General features: G+C 37.3%; 1 protein-coding gene across 2 annotated transcripts; it reads right to left on the reverse strand.

Moving 5' to 3' along the window:
* Positions 1-640: 640 nt before the first annotated feature.
* Positions 641-22,210, reverse strand: chrnb1 (cholinergic receptor, nicotinic, beta 1 (muscle)). 2 transcript variants are annotated; one of them, XM_056749483.1, is made up of 11 exons: positions 22,067-22,210; positions 19,726-19,859; positions 15,990-16,034; positions 15,480-15,589; positions 14,197-14,305; positions 13,052-13,196; positions 9,316-9,501; positions 7,867-8,090; positions 5,439-5,614; positions 2,713-2,860; positions 641-1,409 (listed from the first exon to the last, which is right to left on the reverse strand). In XM_056749483.1, exons 1-11 carry the CDS (start codon positions 22,125-22,127, stop codon positions 1,263-1,265), a joined length of 1,485 nt encoding a protein of 494 aa, XP_056605461.1. In that variant the 5' UTR covers positions 22,128-22,210; the 3' UTR covers positions 641-1,262. The 2 variants fall into 2 exon arrangements, with proteins under 2 accessions (XP_056605461.1, XP_056605462.1); XM_056749484.1 differs by lacking the exon at positions 22,067-22,210 and adding an exon at positions 20,795-21,152.
* Between the last annotated feature and the right edge of the window lie 410 nt (positions 22,211-22,620).

Genomic DNA, 22,620 nt, shown 5'->3' on the forward strand with positions numbered 1-22,620 from the left:
ATTCTTCCCTCACTCATAAAATGAGGGTTAGGGTCAGACAGATAGCTCTGATGGTAAAGGTTTGGGTAAGGGGGCTAGAGATTACACTGTGTCAGTGAATGTCCTCACAAAGATAGCTGTGTAACATGTTTGTGTGTGTTTGTGTGTGCGTGCGTGTGTGTGTTAGAGGCCAGTAGAGTATGAGATCTGTGGTGAGTAATGAATGATAGTGCAGTAGGTCAGTCACTCTCTCAACGTCGGTCATCACATTCTCAGGACATTCTGTGGCTTATCTTTGCCTTTGATTTCCCCCCTCCCTTTCTGACACCTAAAGAACAACATAAAGGCTAAACAACAGGTGGCTTTCTCTCCCACATCTCAAACAATTTGTATGAGAAATGTGGTGAAATGCACTTGTGTATGTGTATCTGTGTGCTGTGTCTCTGTCTGTCCTTCTATGTCACAGTGCACACGTGCCTTCGTTTAATAAATACAGTTGGTAAAGCTTATAATTTATGATGGTCACACAATTGAAATATACAGTAGAGTTCACATTTACTGTACTCTCTGGAAGGCAGCCCAGTATAACAAGTAGAACACAACGAGGCTTTGATTTTAGGTATGTGAAATAGTCTTTATAATCTCTGAAACATCTGGAAACATTCTCTTTATTCATCACATAAAACACAACATAAAAGATTTTTTCAACAAATAAAACTTTCATTAAAAAATGACATGAAATAGCATGAAACAACCTCCACACATTTAAAAGCACACGTCACACTAAGTAACAGAACAGACCATCTTACACATTATGCGCCAATACAAGTCATTTTGCACAAACAAATGATTTAATATAATGAATTCTTCCTCTTGGAAAACATGGCTTGATTTTTCACTTAGTTTTAAAATAAGAAATGTTGTACTTTAAAATAAAAGATGTATTTAAACTACTTGGAACAACAGCTGTTTCATCAACAATATGATGTTTTTAATTTGAAGAAATTAGCATTTAAAGCCATTGCAGAGCAAAAACATCTAGATATATATCATCAAAAGGTAAAATATTGAGATTAACTGTATTTACAGCGCATTAAATAATCACACTGGACATATAAAGCTGTTTTGCTTCTATTCATTGATAACCTAATTATTGTATGTTGAATTTCTGCACTTCCACTATTAAAGCTAAATACCATAAACATATAGCAGTCTACTTTAAAACATGTCAGTTTAATGCTTTTGGAGTAAAAAGTCAATGGTTAGAGAGGTGACCCTCGGGTTTAGGGGCTCATGAAAGGATCAGTGGGTGTGGCATTGAAGCTGGCATTGGCAAAAATACCAAGGGTCCCTACGGTGGTAAAAATCACAAAGATCCAGAGAAAGAGTCGGTCAACCACCATGGCAACATACTGCCAGTCCTCCTTTAACTGATGGGAATGAAGTTAGAAAGAAAATAGAAGAAAATAAATGGAGGGAAAATGATAATGATCACAGAAAATAGAAAGAATAATGGAAATGTGAAGAATTAAAGTATGTAAGCATATTGGTTGCTTTTCTCAATTTTACATGCAATACGCAAAATGACATTTTAAATATACATTTTAAATAACATATGTTCAACATTAAGTGCAAAATGAAAATAAAAAATTAAATTATATCAATAACATTTGTTAGTTCCTACACTAGTTTGAATATGTTATTTAAATGGATATTTTAAATACGCTCTTTAAGTTGCAAAATTAGAATGTATTCCCCGGATAGATTATATTAGGATTGTCAAGCAAAACTGTAGCAAAATGAAAATTCTAATGTTAATTTCCCTAAATGCATTAACATTAGCAGGTTGAACATTTGGCATTGCATTTTCATTGACACACACTGAATATTCAATATGGACTTGAAAATAAATTTCGAGCTGGCCACGCCCCCTCCCAGATACAGCGTCATTGCGTGAAATAGTCAATTTGTGGGACTACTCTACAGTGACTTCAGGAATCGAGTTGCAGTGAATGGATCGGGTTTGTGTTGTAAAGATGCAGGTAGTGTAACTTGATAACTGAAGTTGCTGTAGAGTGGTCTCACAAAATGACCATTTCACGCAATGACGCAGTTGCTACGCAATGCTACGCAAACGTTGCGCCACAAAAACAGTTTCTGAATGATTATGTTAAGATATTGACTAAGACAACAAATACTGCATGTGTTTATGATGAAAACATGTATGTGCAAGCGATTTAACGCTTTTATCATCAGTGCTGACAGTGCAGTCGTACGTGTTTTTAACACCTCAAAACAACACACGTAACAGAGCTGGCTCCGCCTTAACGCAATGACACTGTATCGGGGAAGGGGCGTGGCCAGCTCGAAATGCATTTTCAAGTCCACATTGAATTTTGCAACACCTTACACTGTGTGTAAATGAAAATACAATCCCAAATGTTCAACCTGTTAATGTTAATGCATTTAGGGAAAATAACATTTAAATTTTTCTACAGTTTTGCTTGACTATCTTAAAACAATTTAAAACTAGTGTAGGAACTGACAAATGTAATTGATATAATTACATTTTTATTTTCACTTTGCACTTAATGTTTCACATATTGCATCGTCATTTTACACACTGCATTGCCATTTTGCGTATTGAATTTAAAATTTAAAATTGCAACCAATATGCTTCCATATTAAAGAGACCTGAAACATAGAAATAAACAAAGGGAATAATTCTCTTACAGCCCCATAATCTTTCTCAGCCTGCAGCTGCTCGGCGATGTAGGTGATGGCCTCCACTGCTTCTTTCAGCTCCGGAGGAAGAGCGAGGTAATGACTGGGGCCATCAATGAACTTCTTCAGGTCAGTGCACGGACCCTCTGGCTGGTATCTGCACCATAGGGCATGAAGGTGGAATTTCTTTTTATTACAACACGGGGAACATCAAAAGCATGTATAACATTTTATTGTGTGCAAACTATTGGGCCATAAACATACTCTTTATGGTAAAATGTGTATAAGGGTTTTCTCAAATTTTGCATTTAAAGTTACATTATTCACAATATTATTACCTATACAGCCAGCAAGTCTAAGTCTGTGTTGGCCACATTACTTTGTCCTTAAGATAAGGGTAGAACTATTTAAAGCTTTAAAATTTACTGGGCTGTGCGCCCTTCTTGCTGCTTGTGGGTATGTGCTCTGACTTCAGACATAATCTCACATCTGAAAAGGAAATCGCAACTCGTGTCAAAGTGACCCATCCCGATATGGACTACAGATCACAATTTACACATTCAATCATTGTCAGAGGCATGAATTCACCAATTTAGTCATTAATTTAGTCATTTATTCACTCTCTCAAACTCATTTTTTGTTTCAATCCCCGCCTTCTGCTAATGGTGTCACTACCTAGCAATTAAATACATCCAATGTGCTGATGAAATGCTTATCTGGCTTATGTGGTGCCGCCATCTTTTGAGAATCTGTTCACTAACATCTGTTTCATTATGCATCCTCTCTTTTTTCTTTTGCTCTGCCCTCTTTCCCTTTTCCTCTTTTGTCATCCATCTTCCAGATATTTCAACTGCCTATTCCACCACTAGGTGGCAGAGTGGGGCTTCATTTGCCAATAGCTCCCAGCTCTGTTTGGGTATTCAGGTCCCGGTACAGCAGCTCATTGCAGGAAGTCTGTGGTTCACCAGTGAGCGTCAGTGACCTTAGCAGAACCTCATTAGACTGGGACATACGTTAATGCAATGCTGAGAGCACATGCTCTAACAAAGCAGATTTAGAAGAGTGAGTGTAGAAAAAAAGCTTTAGCACAGCAGAGGAGTATCATGATGATTTTCACATGGCTATAGCTTTGACAAACAAATATTTTTTACATGCAACATGCTTTTATTACCTGAAAATGAGCTATTCTACATAAACTGTGGGTCTCCTTACATGGAATTCAGTATGTTGTTTCTACATTAGCCCTAAATGGACAAACTGCAATACAGAGCATGTTATGTAAATACGTTATCTCCTTCGGCAAGAAAATCTTCGTGCTGTGCCAGCCACTGTAGTACTTCAAAAGAGAGGGGTGGGGTGGAGTGAGCCATTGGTTTCAATTCACAATCTCACCACTAGATGCCGCTTAATTTCATACACCAGAACTTTAATGGAAATATTATAGTCTCAGCCTCAGACAGCCTGTCCAATGCCATCTAATGTCATTTTTGTGATTAAAGGATTCTTTTTCCAAATGACAATTTTGAAGTAGTTCAGGAGTCGTCTCCTAAAACTGTTAGACTATTATTCAAAAGAAACAGAACACAAAAGAAGAGCTGTTTACATTTTCTTGTATCTAATTACATGAAAAAGCTCTTTACAAATCTGCTTCATTTTCAGAGAACCTGTAACTTTATGGGATATAGGTTAGGTTCTCAGAGAATGCATGGACTGATGTAACATACTGTGTACCCCAAATGTACCGCAAATTTCTTTGGATAAATACATTTGCTAACATAAAATGTGGATAAGACTGTCAATAAGCAAAAGTCAATTAAAAGACATCCTGCTCCCGTCTTAGGGAGATGTTCTGTTTTCCTCCTCCCTCTCCTCAGGCAGTAAGCCGGCAGACACAGATGAATAATCAGGAAAGACTAATTTGACTAGGCATGTTAGAGATGGTGCCAAAACACGCTATAAAACCAATAAAAAAGTAAGATACTGCTGCCTCATCTAATAGTGTCTCATAACTTCCTGTTCCCTCTATCTCTCTCTCTTCATCAATATCCCTCTCTCTCTATCTCTCTCTCCCCTGGCTCTATAACTCCTCCCACCCCCCACCTATTGAGGCCTGATACAGGCCGGTTCTTATGTGTTTTGGGGCTCATTTGCGCTGATCATTATTATTTTAGTGATGATTTCTTCCTTTTTCTCTTACTTCAGTCCTCGAGAGTGTAATTCCCTGGAGGAGGTGAAGTGTGTAAGAGAGAGGGGAAAAGTATTAATTACACCCTAAAGTGTTCAGCCAAGCTCAGGCACACACGGGTTATTACCGAGACCATCTTACAGACTTCCATTGTTTTCATACCGGGCAAATTATATTTCTATCCTTTATTCCATCCTCTCAACCTGCTGGCATTATTATAAAAAAAATATTTTTTACCAGAAAAGACCACCTAAAATGTTGTTTACAAGAATAAATTAAAAAAGAATCGCTCTCAAACATAGCCCAAAACACAGCTTAGGCCAATGTTAACATTAGCTACAGCCCTTGCCATGACTGGGGTCTTTAAAGGTGCTTGCTAAATTATCAGAGAATTACAAGCAAGCATACTATTCTAAGTGTGCTAAAAAGGTAACAATGTTATCTCAGAAAACTAGCCTTTTGATTCATTTACATAAACCAGCTTTTCTCTCCCAGCCCTTGACATATGAGCCTAATGACCAGTGATGATCTGATAACCCTATAAGCTTACCTGTTTGGTTTGGGGAAGAGGAAGGTGTTGTTATTTGGTTTGCGGATAAAGTACTCATCTGCCAGCCGGCTGATGGCATGAGTGTTCTCCTTTTTGGGAGGTTTCTCGAGAAACAGGGGAGTCTCCACTTTAGGTCGCAGTAGCCCCAGGTACGGAGGCAACATGTGGATAAAGATCTAAAAGAAATGTACATTTGCAATCTTTAGAATTTTAAACATCCAGCCTCAAAGTATATAATGAAAAGACAGTTCTTGGTTTTCTTAAAGTATTTTTGAATAATATAAGATGTTTGAGTTTTATGTACATGTTTTGTCCATTCTCAAGATACACTATAAGCAGGATAATGAAACCTCCTGTTAGTGTCATTTTTAAATCCTATACCCTTTACATACACTTTTGCAACAGACCACATTTTTTCATTGTAAAATGCAGTATTTTTATCCCTTTCCTGTTCCAGCCACATCTTGGTTGTCTCCTTCAGAACCACCCAATTCAGGTTTTGCAGTCTGTACTTATAAAGCTGATAAGTTGAATCAGTTGTGTAAGATGAGAGAGACATCGTTAATGTGCAGTGGTCTTGGCTCTGGACATTTGTGAGTAAACAGGGCTTATACACGCAAAACTTTGTTATTACTGCATTGTTAGAGTATTATGGATGGTAGCTAGGACATTGCTATAGTATGTTGTTTATACAGATTTTTGGGTGGTTGCTTAACAAACAGCATTTTTTAGCGTCATTTCACTAGGCAAATATTTTACGTGTAAACTGTACATACAATGCAGGATGAAGCGTACTATACACTTCAATACTCTTGTTGTGAGTCAAAAATGTAAGAAATACTGAAAGTGATTTTTACCTAGAAAGTCAAATCATTTACTACAATGCTTTCAAAATGGAAGGTTGTAAAATAACAGTGGGCCAAAGAAAGCTGATTCTTCCTTTTCTCTGCATGACTTCACAAAGTGTCTAACTGTTCGATCAGACCGCCGCCGCCGAGAGCGTCAAAGTGGCCAGAAGTCATTCATTTTCAATGTGAGCCGTCAGCGAGCAGCGGCGTTGCGCGTCTTGGCCGTTGAGGGCGACAAGGAGAGTTAAAATCAGGTCAAATTCATGGTAATGAGCTATGACGTGGTTTTGCGGCAACCAATTGGAACGTAGAAGTCCACTGCTTGAGAGGATTCCAGAAAACGCACCCCTGTAAACTTTGGTCTAGGTCAAAGCGGCAGAGCATCCACCTACATACTATCTACAGCATTGTTGGCAGGGCGGCCAGAGCGATTTTTGATGCTCTCAACGGTTGTGGTCTGAACACAGTCTACACTAATGCGTTTTGATTTAAAAAACTGAGTTTATTTTTCAAATCACTCATCGTCCACACTATCATTTTCACTATACGCAGCCCATCCACACTGAAACGTTTGAAAACGATTACATCTATGTACTGTGCATGAGTTAAACCTTAGACATATCAGCATGTGTCATTTCTTTCAGGTATTTATTTACTTTCTGCTTTATTATGTCGCGGCACTGTGGAGCAAAGACAAGTTTTATTAATTTGATGGAAATGAGGCAACTTAGAGGTGTTGCTGCGGGTAACACAAGCAGTACGCGGAAGTAAAACTGCGAGTAGTCTAATTAAAAATACTGCGTCTCCTGAAATGCAATCTGAAGTAGGCATGAACTGACATTATTGCTATCAAACAGGAGAGCAGCCGAAACAACTGTATCACTTGAAGAAAAAACGTCATCGTTTTTAAACCCCTCCGTTTTCCTCATCCACAATACAATGCAAAACCATGGTTTTCAAATCTATCGACTTTCAAGATCGTTTTCAAAAAGCCGTCTCAGTGTGATCGAAAGGCAAAAACGGAGAGAAAAGGCTGCGTTTTCATCCGAAATCCTGTTTGTGTGGATAGGTTCTAAGACAAAGAGACATATTGAATTTCTCCAGCACACCTTTCAGCCAGGATTCAACAATCCTGTTGTGATGAGTGAATATCCACCAGTACTGAACTAATTCTTTATACAGACATGTAGTTTTTACTGTAATCTCTAGGAAGATTTTTAACTGAGAATTCAACGGATTTAACAATTTAAGGCTGTGACTTATCTTGTTAGAAATAAGTTGACAGAGCAAAGCAACCAAAAGGGTTAACAATGTACCATAAGATACTGTTTGGTTCGTTGCAATGCTCTCTGTGCTTGAACAAATTGCTGTGCATGATTTTTCCCGTTTTTAATTTGTTGTTATGTTGTTTCCAGCAAGTATAAAAGTAAAAGAAAATGATAAATAGTTGTTATAAATTTGCCAACATAACTGTAGGGCCATAAAGACCCTAGAAAGAATGACTTAGAAAAAAGGCCAGAACTTTGATAAGAATTGTTACTAGCTATGAGATTCCAGTAAAGCAAATACATTGACTTGACCTTGCGGACCCACAGGGGCATCTGGTGTGTGTTGGGTGAGCGATGGTGAAGGTTGAGCACCACAACACCGAGGATGACAGAGAAGGTGACCAAGATCATAGTGAACATGAGGTAGTTGACAATGATGGGAACACCCAGAGACGTTTCTGGGATTTTGTTGGCCAGCAGCAGCAGAAAGACAGTTAAAGTCAGCAGGACATTGATCGAAAGACCCATCTTCTCTCCTGTGGAAGAAAGACATCTTCACTTAATTACCTCATACTGTACTATATGAATGCATTCCGGTGAATTGCATTAAAGAGCACGTTCCTCGCGATTCCATTTTCCGACCTTTAGTTAGTGTGTAATGTTGCTGTTAGACCATAAATAAAACCTGCAAAATGACAAAAAGTTCAAAGTTCAATGCCAAGCGAGATATTGTCTTTAACAGAATTCACCTTTCAAGCACTACAGAGAACGGCTGGATTGTACTACAGCCCTCTACCAGTCACCATTCTGAGTGACCGGTTATCATAGATCGTAAATATTTGACTGAGCTACGCGCTAAACTGCTTTCACTTTCATCACAGTTCTACAGCTGGTAATAAGAATTCAGCTGCACACATTCTAATATAACCAACGGTCAAATAACAGCTTCCATGACTTTAACATCGGCTGTGAAAGCTGTTCTGTATGATACACTGACATTGTGTGTGTGTGCGCATACCTCTGTCTCTAAAACACTTCTATGAAACGTCCTCTGAAGTCCTGCTTGCAGTCTCCAAGTCAATCTGCTTATATTATTATCCAACTCTGTTATTAGTGATAACCAGTCTGATGCCATTCAGTGCGGTGTCATTTCCCTTGGCGTAGTAGAAAAAAAACCAATTTCTAACAAAGATTGACGTTTGCGTATACGCACTAGCAGACCTCCGTTACACTGTGAATCATTATGTTTTTAACTGATGAAGTGAAATTGACGACCATTGTTAATGTTTATTGCTGAAAGCCAAAGCTCATGAATTCACGTGCACTGAGAGGAAGAGCGACCAATCACAACAGCTTGAGGAGCGGAACTCGTTAATATGGCATGGTTGGGACATCTTCACACACTCTTAGCGGGGAACCAATCACGACAGATCAGGTCAGCTTTACCAATCAGAGTGTTTTGGAAGGCGGGACTTTGAAGAAACCGAAAGAAATCCAGTCGTTTCGTGAGAAATGAGACAGCGGTGGATGATAGACTTAAAATATGTTAAATATAAAGGTTCTTTTTAAACTAGAAACATAAAATCCATTGTTAAACACCCAAAAAAACACAATCACAGCTTTGAATACAGGGAAAAAACTGGCCTTAAAATTGAATTAATTTACAAGAATGTATAAGCAGCAGTGAAATTAGCCTTTGCTAAAGATGAACATACATCTTGGGTCACAGACCTCCATTTCCTTCCCCACCCGGAGCCTTACCTGCATCTGGTGGCAGATAGAAGTTGAAGATGGCAATGATAGTGATGAGGATACAAGGCAGGACAATGTTAAACACATAAAACATGGGCTTTCTCTCGATGATCAGGTAGAACGTGATGTCCTCATACAGGTCATCACGCACATTCTTCTTAGAAACCTTGTGACGGATGTGCCATTCTCCGCTCTCTGGGGTGGAAGAGACACAATCATGTAAAAAAACAGATGTGCTAGAAGATAAATATTTTCATTGGTTGTCATTTCTATGTAAGCAGTAAACTTGAACTTGACATTAAGGGTTTTAGGGAAAAATAATAATATAGTATTTAAGGTTGACATAAAAAATAGTATGTGACATGATGTGCAAAACTAAGTTTAAAGGAAGTCTATACACTTAAGCAGTTGTAGATGTGTTAATGCAAAAACATATGGAAAAGAATATGTTAAGCCTGGCCTATGGTAGGTAAGGACCTCAGTTGTTTAATTTAATATTGCAACCCTTTAAAAGACCATTTAGAGATGCAGGTACCTTCTGACCGCCCTACAGCAAAAATATTGCTGGACTTTATCCATATTGTGCTCATTATCCTAAGCTTGTAAAGGTGTTCTCAGGTGTTCTGTGATGTTTAAAATTAACGACTGCACAGTCTCTTTTCCTAATCCTCTTTATCAGAAATTGCTGTACAAATAATAGGTCAGTTGTTGTGTACGGACTGTTGTATTGCATCACAAATTTAAGTTTTAACAGATTTTAAGTTATAGTTCCAAAACATACTTTTCTTTGCAATAAGGAGGGAATAGAATCTTCTTAAATATGCATTATGTTTCTTCACTCAAAAATGTTTACTGTCGCTGCTGTTAGTTTTACTTAATCCATCCTTGTTCACAATACATAAAGAATGCAAGTATCTTAATGTAAGTTAAATATGTTATTTATACAGCAAAAATTAGATCTGTCAGCTCTACTTAACAAGTGTTTGAATGGTCAAGCAAAACCCTATAATATTGGACCTATTGTTGAGTTTACTTAAAGGGGTCATATGGCACGAATACGTGTTTTTTTGTGTCTTTGGTGTGTTATAAGTTGCCCATGCATGTATTAGACACGTACAATTGCAAAAATTCAAGTGTTGAAACAAAATATGCATTCTATGTAAAAGCGATTGCTCAACCAGACCTGCCTGAAACGCCTCGTGTAACCACACCACCACAAATGTACGTAATTTCGTGGTATGACTTGACTAAGACCGCCGGAATGTAAACGCAAGTTAGGTGGGCGTACTTATAAATCTCATTGTATCTTCGCAGCCGCAGCCATGTTGTGGAGATGCTGTGTGTTTCATTGCGAAAAGAAAGCCTCTTTGTTTGCCCTTCCAAAAGATGAGATAGCTAAAAATGAATGGTTACATTTTATTTACAACACTGTTCCAGAAAAGTACATTACAAATGAAGAGCTCTTTTCCAAAACGTATAAATCCATTTTAATAGTTTTCATGAAAATGTCATTTTTTTACCTAGACCCATACATTTTGTTAATATTTAATTTATCCTGTTAAAATACTCTGTTGGCTCAGTCTGAACATGTTAAACAATGATTGTTAAATGAAACAACAATATTGTCAATTATAAAAAAAAAATCTAAATAGTTTTTGTTTATTTCTTTTTAAAAACAAACAAACAAGTGAACATGAAACATATGACATCAGGGACTCATACTATAAATTAATATAAATCAATTAAATGCAAATGCATGAAATAAATAACAGCCAAATAAAATAAATAGTAACAAACTAAATATTTTCAATTTCATGTTTCAATATTTTCCACCACATACAACAAATAATTTATTAATAACACATACAAATACCACTAACGAGCGAATTTTGATTGGTCGAGAGGACATATCTCATTTAAGCTAAAATCAGGTTCGGGATTTATAGCATTTGGAAAGAAACTGCATCTTGCAGTACATTTTAAACAAGGAAATATAGCGATTTGGCATGAAACATTGATGGAGCAGTGAATAGGTTTAGTACACAGCAAAATGGCATTACAAACTTTACAGAATTTGGCACTTAATGCGTTTTGGAAAAGAGCTCTTCAAATATTCATGTTTGTGCAGTGCATTTCACAGAAGATTGCTTCACGAACCTGGAATATATCAAGACCGGCTACCCTAACCCTAACCCTAATGCAAGAAAGCTTTGGTTAAAAGCTTCGCATGACAGGCTCTTCAGATTCGCTAATAATCCTAATAATCAGTAATAATGTTCCAACGAGAGGCAGCAAATGTCGTGTTTATAATAGGATTTATTGTCTTTGCTGAATGGCGACGAGACGTGGCGTAACACTGGTTGATCAAGAAGGGCCAAAGGGCTCGCACTATTTATTATGTTACCATTCCATGCTGTACTGCGAGCTTGTTTCTATCTCACACAAACTCTCTGATGTATATGGTTGTTTGTTTATAGTCTGTATAACACCGTATATAAAAAAGTGAAACAGTTAGCTATAGTTTTTAACTATTTAACATAATATTTTTTTAATAAAACCTTACCAATCCATTACATCCTGCTCAAGTCGACCTGGCAAAGTTGATGTATGAGGTTGATCATCTTCATTTTCCGTACCAGATTCGGGCTCGATTTGATATTAGGACGTAACGATAACATTTTATCACGTGTAAGTACAATTGCTTTGGAACCTGATGTTCTGAATATGGTAAGAGGCGTTACATTTCCATGAGACGCTCTAGTATTCGACCAATCATTGCTCACTAACCAACTTGCCGATCATAGCACACCTCGCTTTTCAGAGCGATGAGCTTTGTAAAAAATCAGCGCGTTTCAGAGAGGTGGAGAAAAGAGGAGATACAAACATAAACAGTATGTGGAAAATACAGCGTTTTTAACCTTAAAATGTGTATACACATTACATCTTAAAAAAACATAATATTCGTTTTAGCCATGTCATTTGACCCCTTTAATATAAACAAGTTTATTCAACAAGATTGGTTGAGGGGGTTTTCAGCTCTCAGCATGCTTTGCAAAGGAAATTAGTGTTATTTTAAGTTTTTTTCAGTACAGAAAAAATACTTGTTTTCTGCTTAATGTTTATTTATCATTGAGGTTTAAAAGAGTTTTTGTTGTATTTTTTTGTTTTAGGGTTGCCATTGTGTTGAAAAGTGGTACATATACTTAGTCTGTTAGAGGTTTATGCGCGCCCAAGATGTCTATTGCATCATTTAATGAGATTTAACTGTGCTAATGCCATTATTGAGATGCCTCTCATCTGATTTGCTCATTGTTATTTGACTTACATGCAGTAAGTCTGTATATAATTTATGTATGACAATAAAAAGTACCACTGAGAAGGATAAATATTGAGGTAAATTAACTTAAAATTACTGGTACAACCGGAATGGTTTGGATTTACTCAAAAAAGTTTTGTAAACATAACCTACATTTATTTTGTTCATACATCTAAAGACATCAGTTACTTGTTGAAATTACTTAATATTGTTGAGGGGAACTACTTGACGCAGCTTTTTAAGTAAATTCAACAAATCCCTTTTTTGAGTGAATACATTAAAAACATCGTGGCTTATCATGGTTTACTGCAGATTGTGGGTCTGTGTAAGTGTTTATACAGTACATGAATGGTATTGACATTCAGATATGAATTCTCTGAGAGATTCAGAGCTTTATGTGCTATGATCTACAGTAAACTAGCGTGTTACCACTGAAGCCTTGGTCGTAGACGATCTCTCGTATTTCAATTCCCTTCTTATCAACGGTGTGCTGCAGATCTACCTCTGAGGAGTCGTATGTGTATGAGTGGAAGACCATGGTGCAATTCTGCCAGTCAAATGGAAAATATGTCACCTCAAGAAGAAGAGAGAAAAACAGAGTATGTTTAGAGTCCACTCATGACTATTTGTTTGTGCATGCTTCCAAGCATCTATTCTCTACGATAATATTTTAACCATCACATTTGTTCTTTTTATTTTTCACATATGGGAAGATGAGACAGAACATCAAACACAGGCAAACTAGAGCAAGGCCAGAGCAGCAAATGAGGAAAGGAGAAAGGTTAAGAAAACAATTACAAAATAATTACTATTAAAACTGTATTTAAAACAAGGAATTATCCCCAGCTGTGAATTAATGTCATTTATTCGTAGTGTAGATTGTGAACAAAAGATTATGACTGATTTTATGCTCCATTTTGCATCTTATGAGTTAAGACTTTATTACAGTATTTAAAGGTTTCTTCCATAACTTAGAGGCCGTTTACACAAGACTGTTTTCAAATGAAAACGTAAAAGATGTTATGCGTTTGACTGTCTGTTTATACAGAACCAGCATTTTGAGGGACTGAAAAGGCAAACTTTTGAAAACGGGTCTCAAAGGGCAACTTTTTGAAAACGCGGCCGTTTTCGTTTCCATGCAAACTGCAAGACGGAACTTTCTGAAAACGATGACATCATGCAAAAACGTGCGCGAGTATAGCCAAACAATATGCCGGCTTTCTGTACTGTGAGCTCTTGCTGCTTGACTATGTATTAACGTTTCCCCAGCAAAATGTGGATTTGCTGCACCAATAAGACCAGTGGAGACACACTATTTACATTCGCCAGACTTTAAACACTCAGATATACGTTGACCAATGGTTCTAAAAAGCACCTTTTGCTTTTATATGTGCATGAGTATGTGCCAAGGCACGTTCTCTTGCTTTTCACAACAAAATCGCCATCCATTGGCCTGGCGTGCATACTACAGCCTTTTTATCCGTTTTCCTGGATACATCTAAATGTAGACCGTTTTAATTATGCTGTCATGTGTAAGTGAACTTTTCAAAAACATGCTGTGAGGTTAAATTTACCTTCACTCCACAAGAGCTCCGGTAAAGTGCTGGTGGAGTCCACGTCACACGTCCATTACTGTAGGCCTGAACATGAACTTGAAGAGCTACACCAAACACCCCATCATTACTGTAAACACACAAAAAAACATAACCTGTTTGAGTGGAGCAAGTTATTAAAACAAGAATTAGGAGTTTGTCCAGCAAACTGAACTGAACTGATACATTAGTTTCGGCACATTTGAACAGTATGGAATAATTTGAAAAACATTAAACAAATTGTGAGATTTTAGCCCCATCATTATTTCTGATCACACTGAGAAACCCTTATTAGATACTGAACACAACCTTAAGCATTACTGAATATACAGCACACCGCTGATTATCTGATACACTGTAATGCCTCTGACCATGCTTGGAAACATACACCTTTCATTTGACTCAGAGAGCAGTTTGGGATATTGGGAAGGTGACTCATGGATTGAAGGCTTCTCTGAAGGCAGATAATAGCATGCAGAAACACTTCTTCCTGAATACAAGCTCTTGTATTGACTTGAATTGACTTATTTCAGTTCAAATACTAACGCTTTAAAACAAGGTTATATTTGTTAGTGTTTGTAAATACATTAGCTAACATAAACTAACAATGAGCATTGTGGTTTTAACGTTTTCTATCTTTGGTAATATTTGTTATTGCCAATGCAGTTGTTAGTTCATAATCCACTAACAATGTAAACAGCTGAACATTTTGTTTTAAAAATGTGTTATAAAATGCCAGATAAAACATTAACTGAGATTAATAAAGGCTGTAGAAATATTGTTCATTGTACTGTTTACTCCTCACGGGACAAAAAAGACTGTTAATACTTCCCATCTATTAAAGTAATGGTGCTATGGGACTGGAAAACATTCCTTACTGAACAGTGTGGGGGATGCAGTTGGTGTGCGTGGGGGTGAATGCACGACCAACGAGGCTTGTAGTAGAGAGCTATGTTGTTTAATTGGTTACAAAGCAGAGATGAATTGCATATGCATAGAGAAGATATTTAGAACAGCAGTTTTGGGGATATACCTGCATGCACTCCCTGTCGACGACAATGCAGTGCATAGGTGTTAGAAAGTAAAGTGTGAGTGTGCATCTATTGACAAGTTGTTCACCAAAGCTCTGATACTGTAATTTCCCAAACAAGTGCTATTTCCAGCAGTTCTTACATAAAATCAACAAAGTCTTTCTAAGATATTGTGCATTTGAGCATAATTATCTCAAAGCATCTTTGAGATATTAACAAAGCACAGCAACTTACTTGTTGATGAGAACAATGTCTGGGAGCCACACCTTTCCAGACGGTATACGCAATACATCAATTCCACCATGATCTTTCGGGTTCCAAGATAAACGATAATCTTTCCACTCCTGAAACAGGTGTGTGTTTTTTGAGTCTGAGTTTAGACAAATGTGGGTCATCAAATAAATTATAAGTTGAGTCATTTTATCATATCATTAAATTATTTCAAATGATATGGCTCCTGTCATTAATTAAACCAAATGTAACATCTCTGTACATTAGGCCATGAATATTATCTGAAGCATTTGCATAATATTCATTTTGCATTCGAAGTTGTGTTATATTGATCCTAGTCATCATTAGCTGTGTTTGTCATGTGTGGCAGAGCGCTGACATTTCAACTCATTAAATTATCATGACAGATGAGTTTGTCTTTTCTTCATTGCATGTAACGCGTGGTGAATTTGAATTGCACTCAAGATGAATGTTTTTTGACAAAGACGAGCCGAGGAAATTGTGTTGACTTACCAAGTTCATGATAACAATGGTGTTCATTTCTTCATTTTTCATGTTCTAAAGAAAAACAAAATAAAACAAATTTAAAAGCTGTTAAATAAATGTTATTATAATTGAGTAACTCTGAATGCGTTTTCATTCAGATTGGATGCAGTGTTTTAAAACAATGTGAACACAACAAAATGAGATTATCATTTTTATTTGCCTGGAAGTTCTAAAGTTTGACTTTACCCTAGAAATGATAATGGTTTTAGAGAATTGACAGCACTTTATTGGATTATGTTGCAATAAAATGTTATCCTATAAATGTGCTTGCGATAACATCTAAACTACTTGATTTTATTTAGTTACCAATATAGTATTTACCTACCATCCTTTTAAGAATCCTATCTATGAGTTAGAACAGGAAAGATAACTTTTCCAAGTCACCATAAAATCCAAATTTACCATTTTCAAGGAATATTGCAGTGTTTATTATAAATTATTTATCCATGCAGGTCACTGATTTTTTTACTTCCCTCATTATCTTTAGTCAAAATCTGAAAATGCACCTCTGCTCTCTAGTGGCGATCCTTCTCTCATGACATCAGTTAGACAGCTTGGGTAGAATGTCTATGAACTCTTCCCCTCCAAATGAAAGTTTTTATATATCCAATCAATTGGCAGCGGAAAACACAAGCCATGCCATACTTTTTCCATTACCACTCTAGATAGATATTGTGTATCTAACACGGAAATACGTCAAAATACTTTAAAGACTTCCGGTTCATAAGGGCTTTAAGTAATAATAGCAAAGTAGCACATTTTTGCAGTTAGTGTTTAAAACTGACATACTGTTTTGATGGCCCCATTAATATGAAATTGGGAAGAAATCCAAATGCATGTCTATTAGGAAAGGACGCAAGCTTTTTAAGTGTGTTTAGAGCCCAGTTACATTACAAAAAGAAAATGGCAATGGAGGGAGGAGGTGATGGGATATGACTGGCTGACAAGAGAAAAATTCTGAGGCTCAATAGTCAGATCAGGACACAGTCCCGCAATGCTATTTAAAACTAGTGTAGGAATGTCAGATGGACAGCTGGCTTAGTCTCCTGCATAGAGCACACATAGAGGGGGGCTGGGTCAACATTGGCTGTAACAGATTTATAGATTCTGTATAAACACTTAACATTGTCTGTATGTAACATATAGGGACTCTGTTTGAATATGTGAACACGTTCAGGCAGAATACAGGTATTCGGAGTGATACATCATGATTGTTTGTATGTTTGTTTGTTTTGGCCGGTTGAATACCAACATTAGGTCATAGTCTGGAGAATAAAGATATGAAAAGGGCACCTCGATTAGACGGTTTCGGTTTGAGACATCTGTGAATGTGTATATATGTGCATGTATGTCCACCCGAGACTCAATTATTAAATCCCTGTCTTAGGAAGTGAAGGATACGATGACCTGTTTCACACACTCAACAGCTGAACCAAACATCAGACCGGGGTCAAACAAGATTTTATTTCAGGGCTTTAAAGTATTGTAACAGTGTTTCTTCTTAAAATGTTTTTATTTTCATTTACCAGGAGTGGAGCCCACTAAATTGTTCTAAACATTGTGTCACATTTTGTTACATTACACAACACGTTATTTGCTTAACACCACTCCGGCCTTTGTAGAATGTGAAATGTTTTGATTGTGAATAAATCAAATGGGCTTATGGTTGTAACAGTTATGGACTTTTAGTTGATGTTTTCATCTTTTCTGTTTGCCCTGTCTGGTTTGACTAAGACCGCCACCGTCGAGGGGGTCAAAGTGCCCTGTACTCATTCATTTTCAATGTTAGCCGGCAGCGAGCAGCGTTTTGGCCATTGAGGGCATCAAAGAGAGTCGAAATCAGGTCAACTTTATGGTAATGAGCTATGACGCGGTTCGGCAGCAACCAATCGGAACATAGAAGTCCACCCTTGAGAGAATACAGATAACGCAGCCCTGTAAACTTTGGTCTACGTCAGAGCACCAGAGCATCCACAAATCTTTCTACAGCGTTGTTGGCAGGGCGGCCAGAATGAGTTTAGACGCTCTCGACAGCGGCGGTCTGAACGCACAGTTAGGCTCTGTCCACATGAACACGGGTATTTTCAAAGCCACAGTTTTTTCTATGCAGTTTGGCCGTTCGTCCACGCGCAAATGCAGTACTTCGTCACTGAAACCGAACTTTTTTGAAAACTCGTGCCAGTTCGTTTAGAAATTAGATATTTGTTGTATGACTATGGAATGCGTGCCGCAATCTCCGTTGTTGGACGTCAGATTGCAGGCTTCTGATTGGCCAACATGGCGTTATGGTTAGGGTAATATCGTCACCTGTTAGTTTGGCATGCTTTTGACAGCCATTCATAGCGTGTTTTTGCTTTTTCATGTGGATGAGGTTTATTTAAACAAAAAAGGAAAAACTCTGTTTATGAAAATTCCCGTGTAGGTGTGGACTAGGCCTTAGTTTTCCCAGTTGTCTTAATTATGTTACTCTGTTCATCTGTGTCTTGTTAATCATCTCATATTCTCCTTGATTCTCCTGTGTATATGTGCCTTTAGTTTCTGCCTGGTTATATTCTGGTATTTTTCTTACGTTAACGTTGTGTGTGTGTAGTGCATTAATCTGGATTCTTTATTAAACATTCTATTTTGGATTAAACTCGTCATGCTTTCCTATACAGCATTCCGTGACAATGGTTAACGACTAAACATTATTGTTTCCTAAAGCCTTATGTTACAATACTTTGTCAATTCCAAAAATGTTCGGAAATATAAAAATAATGAAAATCGGCTATTTAGTGCTAATGTGTTGTATGTTTTGAAGGTACTGTATTTTTATCAACAGATATCATCATTGACCATACTCTGCATGGAGGTTTTATTGATCATGATATTTGAGATTTGTTTTGGATTAATAGTTAATGTTAATCATTATTTGTGTACATCTTAGTGATGCTATATGTACACTGCTTGTCAAAAGTTTGGGATCGCACTCATTCTTTGTATTTTATTCAAAACAATAGAAAAATAGTAAAACCACCAAAGCCATGAAATAAGACAATTGTAACTGTGGGAATTATGTTTTGACCAAAAGCATAAAAAATTAATTAACTATATTTTTTTTAACATATTCTCGAATCTGTTTGGCTAAGAGCCATGCATTATTACTGCAAGTATCACCACAGCCTGATCACAGCTATGCTAATATAAAGCACTATCACACTCATACTAAATGCATGAGTATCTTCAAAGTAATCTCCTTTTGCTTAGAATTTGCAAAACTGTAAACTTTAAAAAAAGTAATGTAAGTGTGTAAAAGTACTCATACAAATTACAAAAATAGGTAATGTGTTTTTATCGTTGTAATTGATAGACACAGTATTTCAATTTTAAATTATGATACATAAATAATAATTTAAATATGGACATTAATAATTTTATTGACATTATGTTTAATTATAATTGCACAAAAATACCAAAAGTTGTCTTCCTAAACATTGATTTCAATCTTTGAAATGGCTTTACCATTTCAAAGATTTCATTGTTTCACAGAGCGATCTTTAAATTATACAAAATGTATAATGTATAATAATGTATTCCCCTTTTCCCCCCATGCAACTATATTATATATTCTTGGGATTTCACAATTCTCCATTTTGGCATATATGGTAAAATCAGCATGGTGTTTTGTATTAGACAATGTCTGTGTGTGTGTGTGTGTTCATACCAGGCTGACGAATGCCGAAAGGGTCATGCCAATCCTAACAATGACCCTTTCCTCAGGTGTCTTTGCAGGCCGCACTTTGAAGTTATATTTCCCAAAGAGTTTTTTTATCAGTTTATCTTCCGTATCTGTTGCCCCTGTAAAGAAATGTTATTTTTACCTCTCAGAAAGTATGCCTAGACCATTAACAGGCAAACATCAACTTGTATTATTATTTGTCATACTGAAAATGGCTTGTACAAATGGGTGCTTGTTATACAATCTAGGAAAACATGAATTCAAGTCACACGTCTACCCATGCCCGGATTAAGAATACAGAGGTCCCTGGGCACAAGTGTTTTCGGACCCCCCCATTCACACACATGCCCACAATAACGTTTTAAAGGAGCCTATAGGGTCCTATGTGTATGAATACAGGATACAATACAGGATTACATTGACAAGTTACAAACAGTGATCACAACCTGATAATATAAACACCTGTGCACATGTTCAATCCTATAGGATTTACAACACACTATTGCAACAATACTTTCCTGGAACAGCAGCAACAATATTAAGACATTTCCCAGCATACTGTTACAGTAACTCACTGGCATGCAAGCAGCACACACTACTACACCTCTATCAATTCAGTTCTATCAGATTCTTCTAATATTCACACACAAACACGCCAGATTCACAAAACTGTTCTTAATATAATATAAAAAAAGTTTCATCATCATTTTTCTAAGAATAAACGGGCAGTGATTGTCAATGCCTATACTACAACAGTTTGTCCATTTGTTAAACGTATAATGTGAAATGTTTAACATATCAAAGCGTACTCGATAAAGGCGTTAACTGTTAGTATAGCCTACTTCTTTTTTTTGCCTATATATTACGACATCATCGTATTTGTGTGTATGTAAACATTTTGCAATGTAGGCTATCTAAAAGCACTGTGGATTATCTAATAACGAAGGCTTAATATTGGTAATGCAGTAAGGCAGTTACTCATCAACATATCAATATAAAATAATTCATAATTGGCAAGTAAGCACGCACCAAATAAATGTCAAAAACCTCATACCTTTTAAGAATTAAGGCAGCCGTATATCAACTCATTATTTTACAACAATAAAGCCGTTCACATTGACATATTTTCAGTTTCTGTTGTCAGTTCATGGCGCGACATCATCTAACAACTTGGAAACGCTGTTTTGTACTCATTTCATTCGCGAGTCACAGCACCGAGTCACCGTACGGGTGCTGCTTCTTTCTGCCTCTCAGTGACGCCAGGAGATGGGATCCCTTCGCCGGCAGAGATGGACCTCGCGGTCGCGGGGCAGAAGTGGCGAAATTTTCCCACGGAATGAAAGCTAAGGTCTATTCAAGAAGTCTCTAGATTTGTCGCTATGTGCTTCTTCTGAACAAAAGCCGCTAGAAGGCTAGTAAAAGTGACTTAATCAAAAGACAGACTTCTTTATTTAGAAACACTGTTTTGTGTGCCAACCTCCATGTGCGCGGGAAGGGGTAGAGCACAGCAGAATGAATATGGCGTATAAACGCTATTATGATGTTCTTCGCGTTGCCTGGGCCCCAATCGCGGACGGGCCCCTATGCCTGTGCCCATAAAGCCCATTGGATAATCCGGTCATCCGTCTTCCCCAGTCCTTCTCAAACCTCTTACTCGTCAGTACTGAACATTTTGAGTGAGGATGGGGGTTAGGACTGGTATGAGTGGTATTGAACTATGCTTTTGAACACTAAATATATACAAGTCTCATAAAAGCACATAGCCTTGGGTGTTCTCAGACCTGCATCACACAGTGACTGTTTGCCCACCCAACCCTGCTATGGCTTCTGTTATTATGCATCACGTCTGCTGTGTTCGCGAAGGTTAGGCGCATTTATAAGAGGCGCCACATTTATCAAATCTCGCGTTGCTCGATTTCCAGCGACTGCTGCTTTAACATTTAAAGCATAAATGTGTTATGTCCGGTATGACCTAAAGTGGCTTTTAGTGATAAAATTGATATATTTATTCATTTAGCCTAAATGGGCTTGATTCCGCTGGCCTCACACAACACGAAGAGTTTTTTTGTGATATTGTGATTTGAGGTTACGCTTTCCAGTACCATACTGGTGGCCCTCTTTAGAAATGTTTGAAACGACCACTGAACGTGAGCTAAATGTGCTCTTTTGAAAATAATGTAAGCACGATATCATATGAAATTTCTACCTGAAAGCAAAGGTGGTCAAAGACGCTATACAGCAAGCAGAACCTAAACTTATATAAAAGTTTATGGGGCGCTCTTACTCGCGCGCAACACAGACACGCAAGTTAGAAAATGTTACTTACCTCCCTTTGCGCACAGGAAATAGAGGCAACAAGTAAAAATAATCCATTCCTGGGCCTTCATTGAGATTCACGGTGATATCTTCATATAAAGTTAAAGTGTGGCTTCATTCGTGTTTTTTCTCAGCACTCACAGTTGGCGTGTCGTCACAGACGGCTGTCTCTGCTCGGGTTACAGGCGCGCGCTCGCTCACCTAGAAAGACTCCACGCACGCCACACCAAATATTATGTACCAAAAATGTATTCAATTGATGAATCTAAAATCCAAAGCAACCAATGGAACTACATTTCCTACAATTAGCTGTTTTATCATTGTCCCAATACTCTTTATTTACATAATATTTTTTAATTCAATTTGATGCTAACCAACAAATAAGAGGACGCAGAGCACTCACGACGCCTTTCTGTATGTCGAGGTCAGTGCTGAGTCTTCCTCCAAATGCGCTTTTGATGGGTTTGAATCCATGCCAGGATATTTACACAGTTCTTTAAGACGTTTTTTTCAGATTTATTTTCATGCAATGAAGTGTTGACACTTGGATAAGTATTTTGAAAT

The sequence above is a fragment of the Triplophysa dalaica genome, chromosome 1 (genome assembly GCF_015846415.1).
Source record: "Triplophysa dalaica isolate WHDGS20190420 chromosome 1, ASM1584641v1, whole genome shotgun sequence".
In the NCBI taxonomy this organism is placed as follows: Eukaryota; Metazoa; Chordata; class Actinopteri; order Cypriniformes; family Nemacheilidae; genus Triplophysa; species Triplophysa dalaica.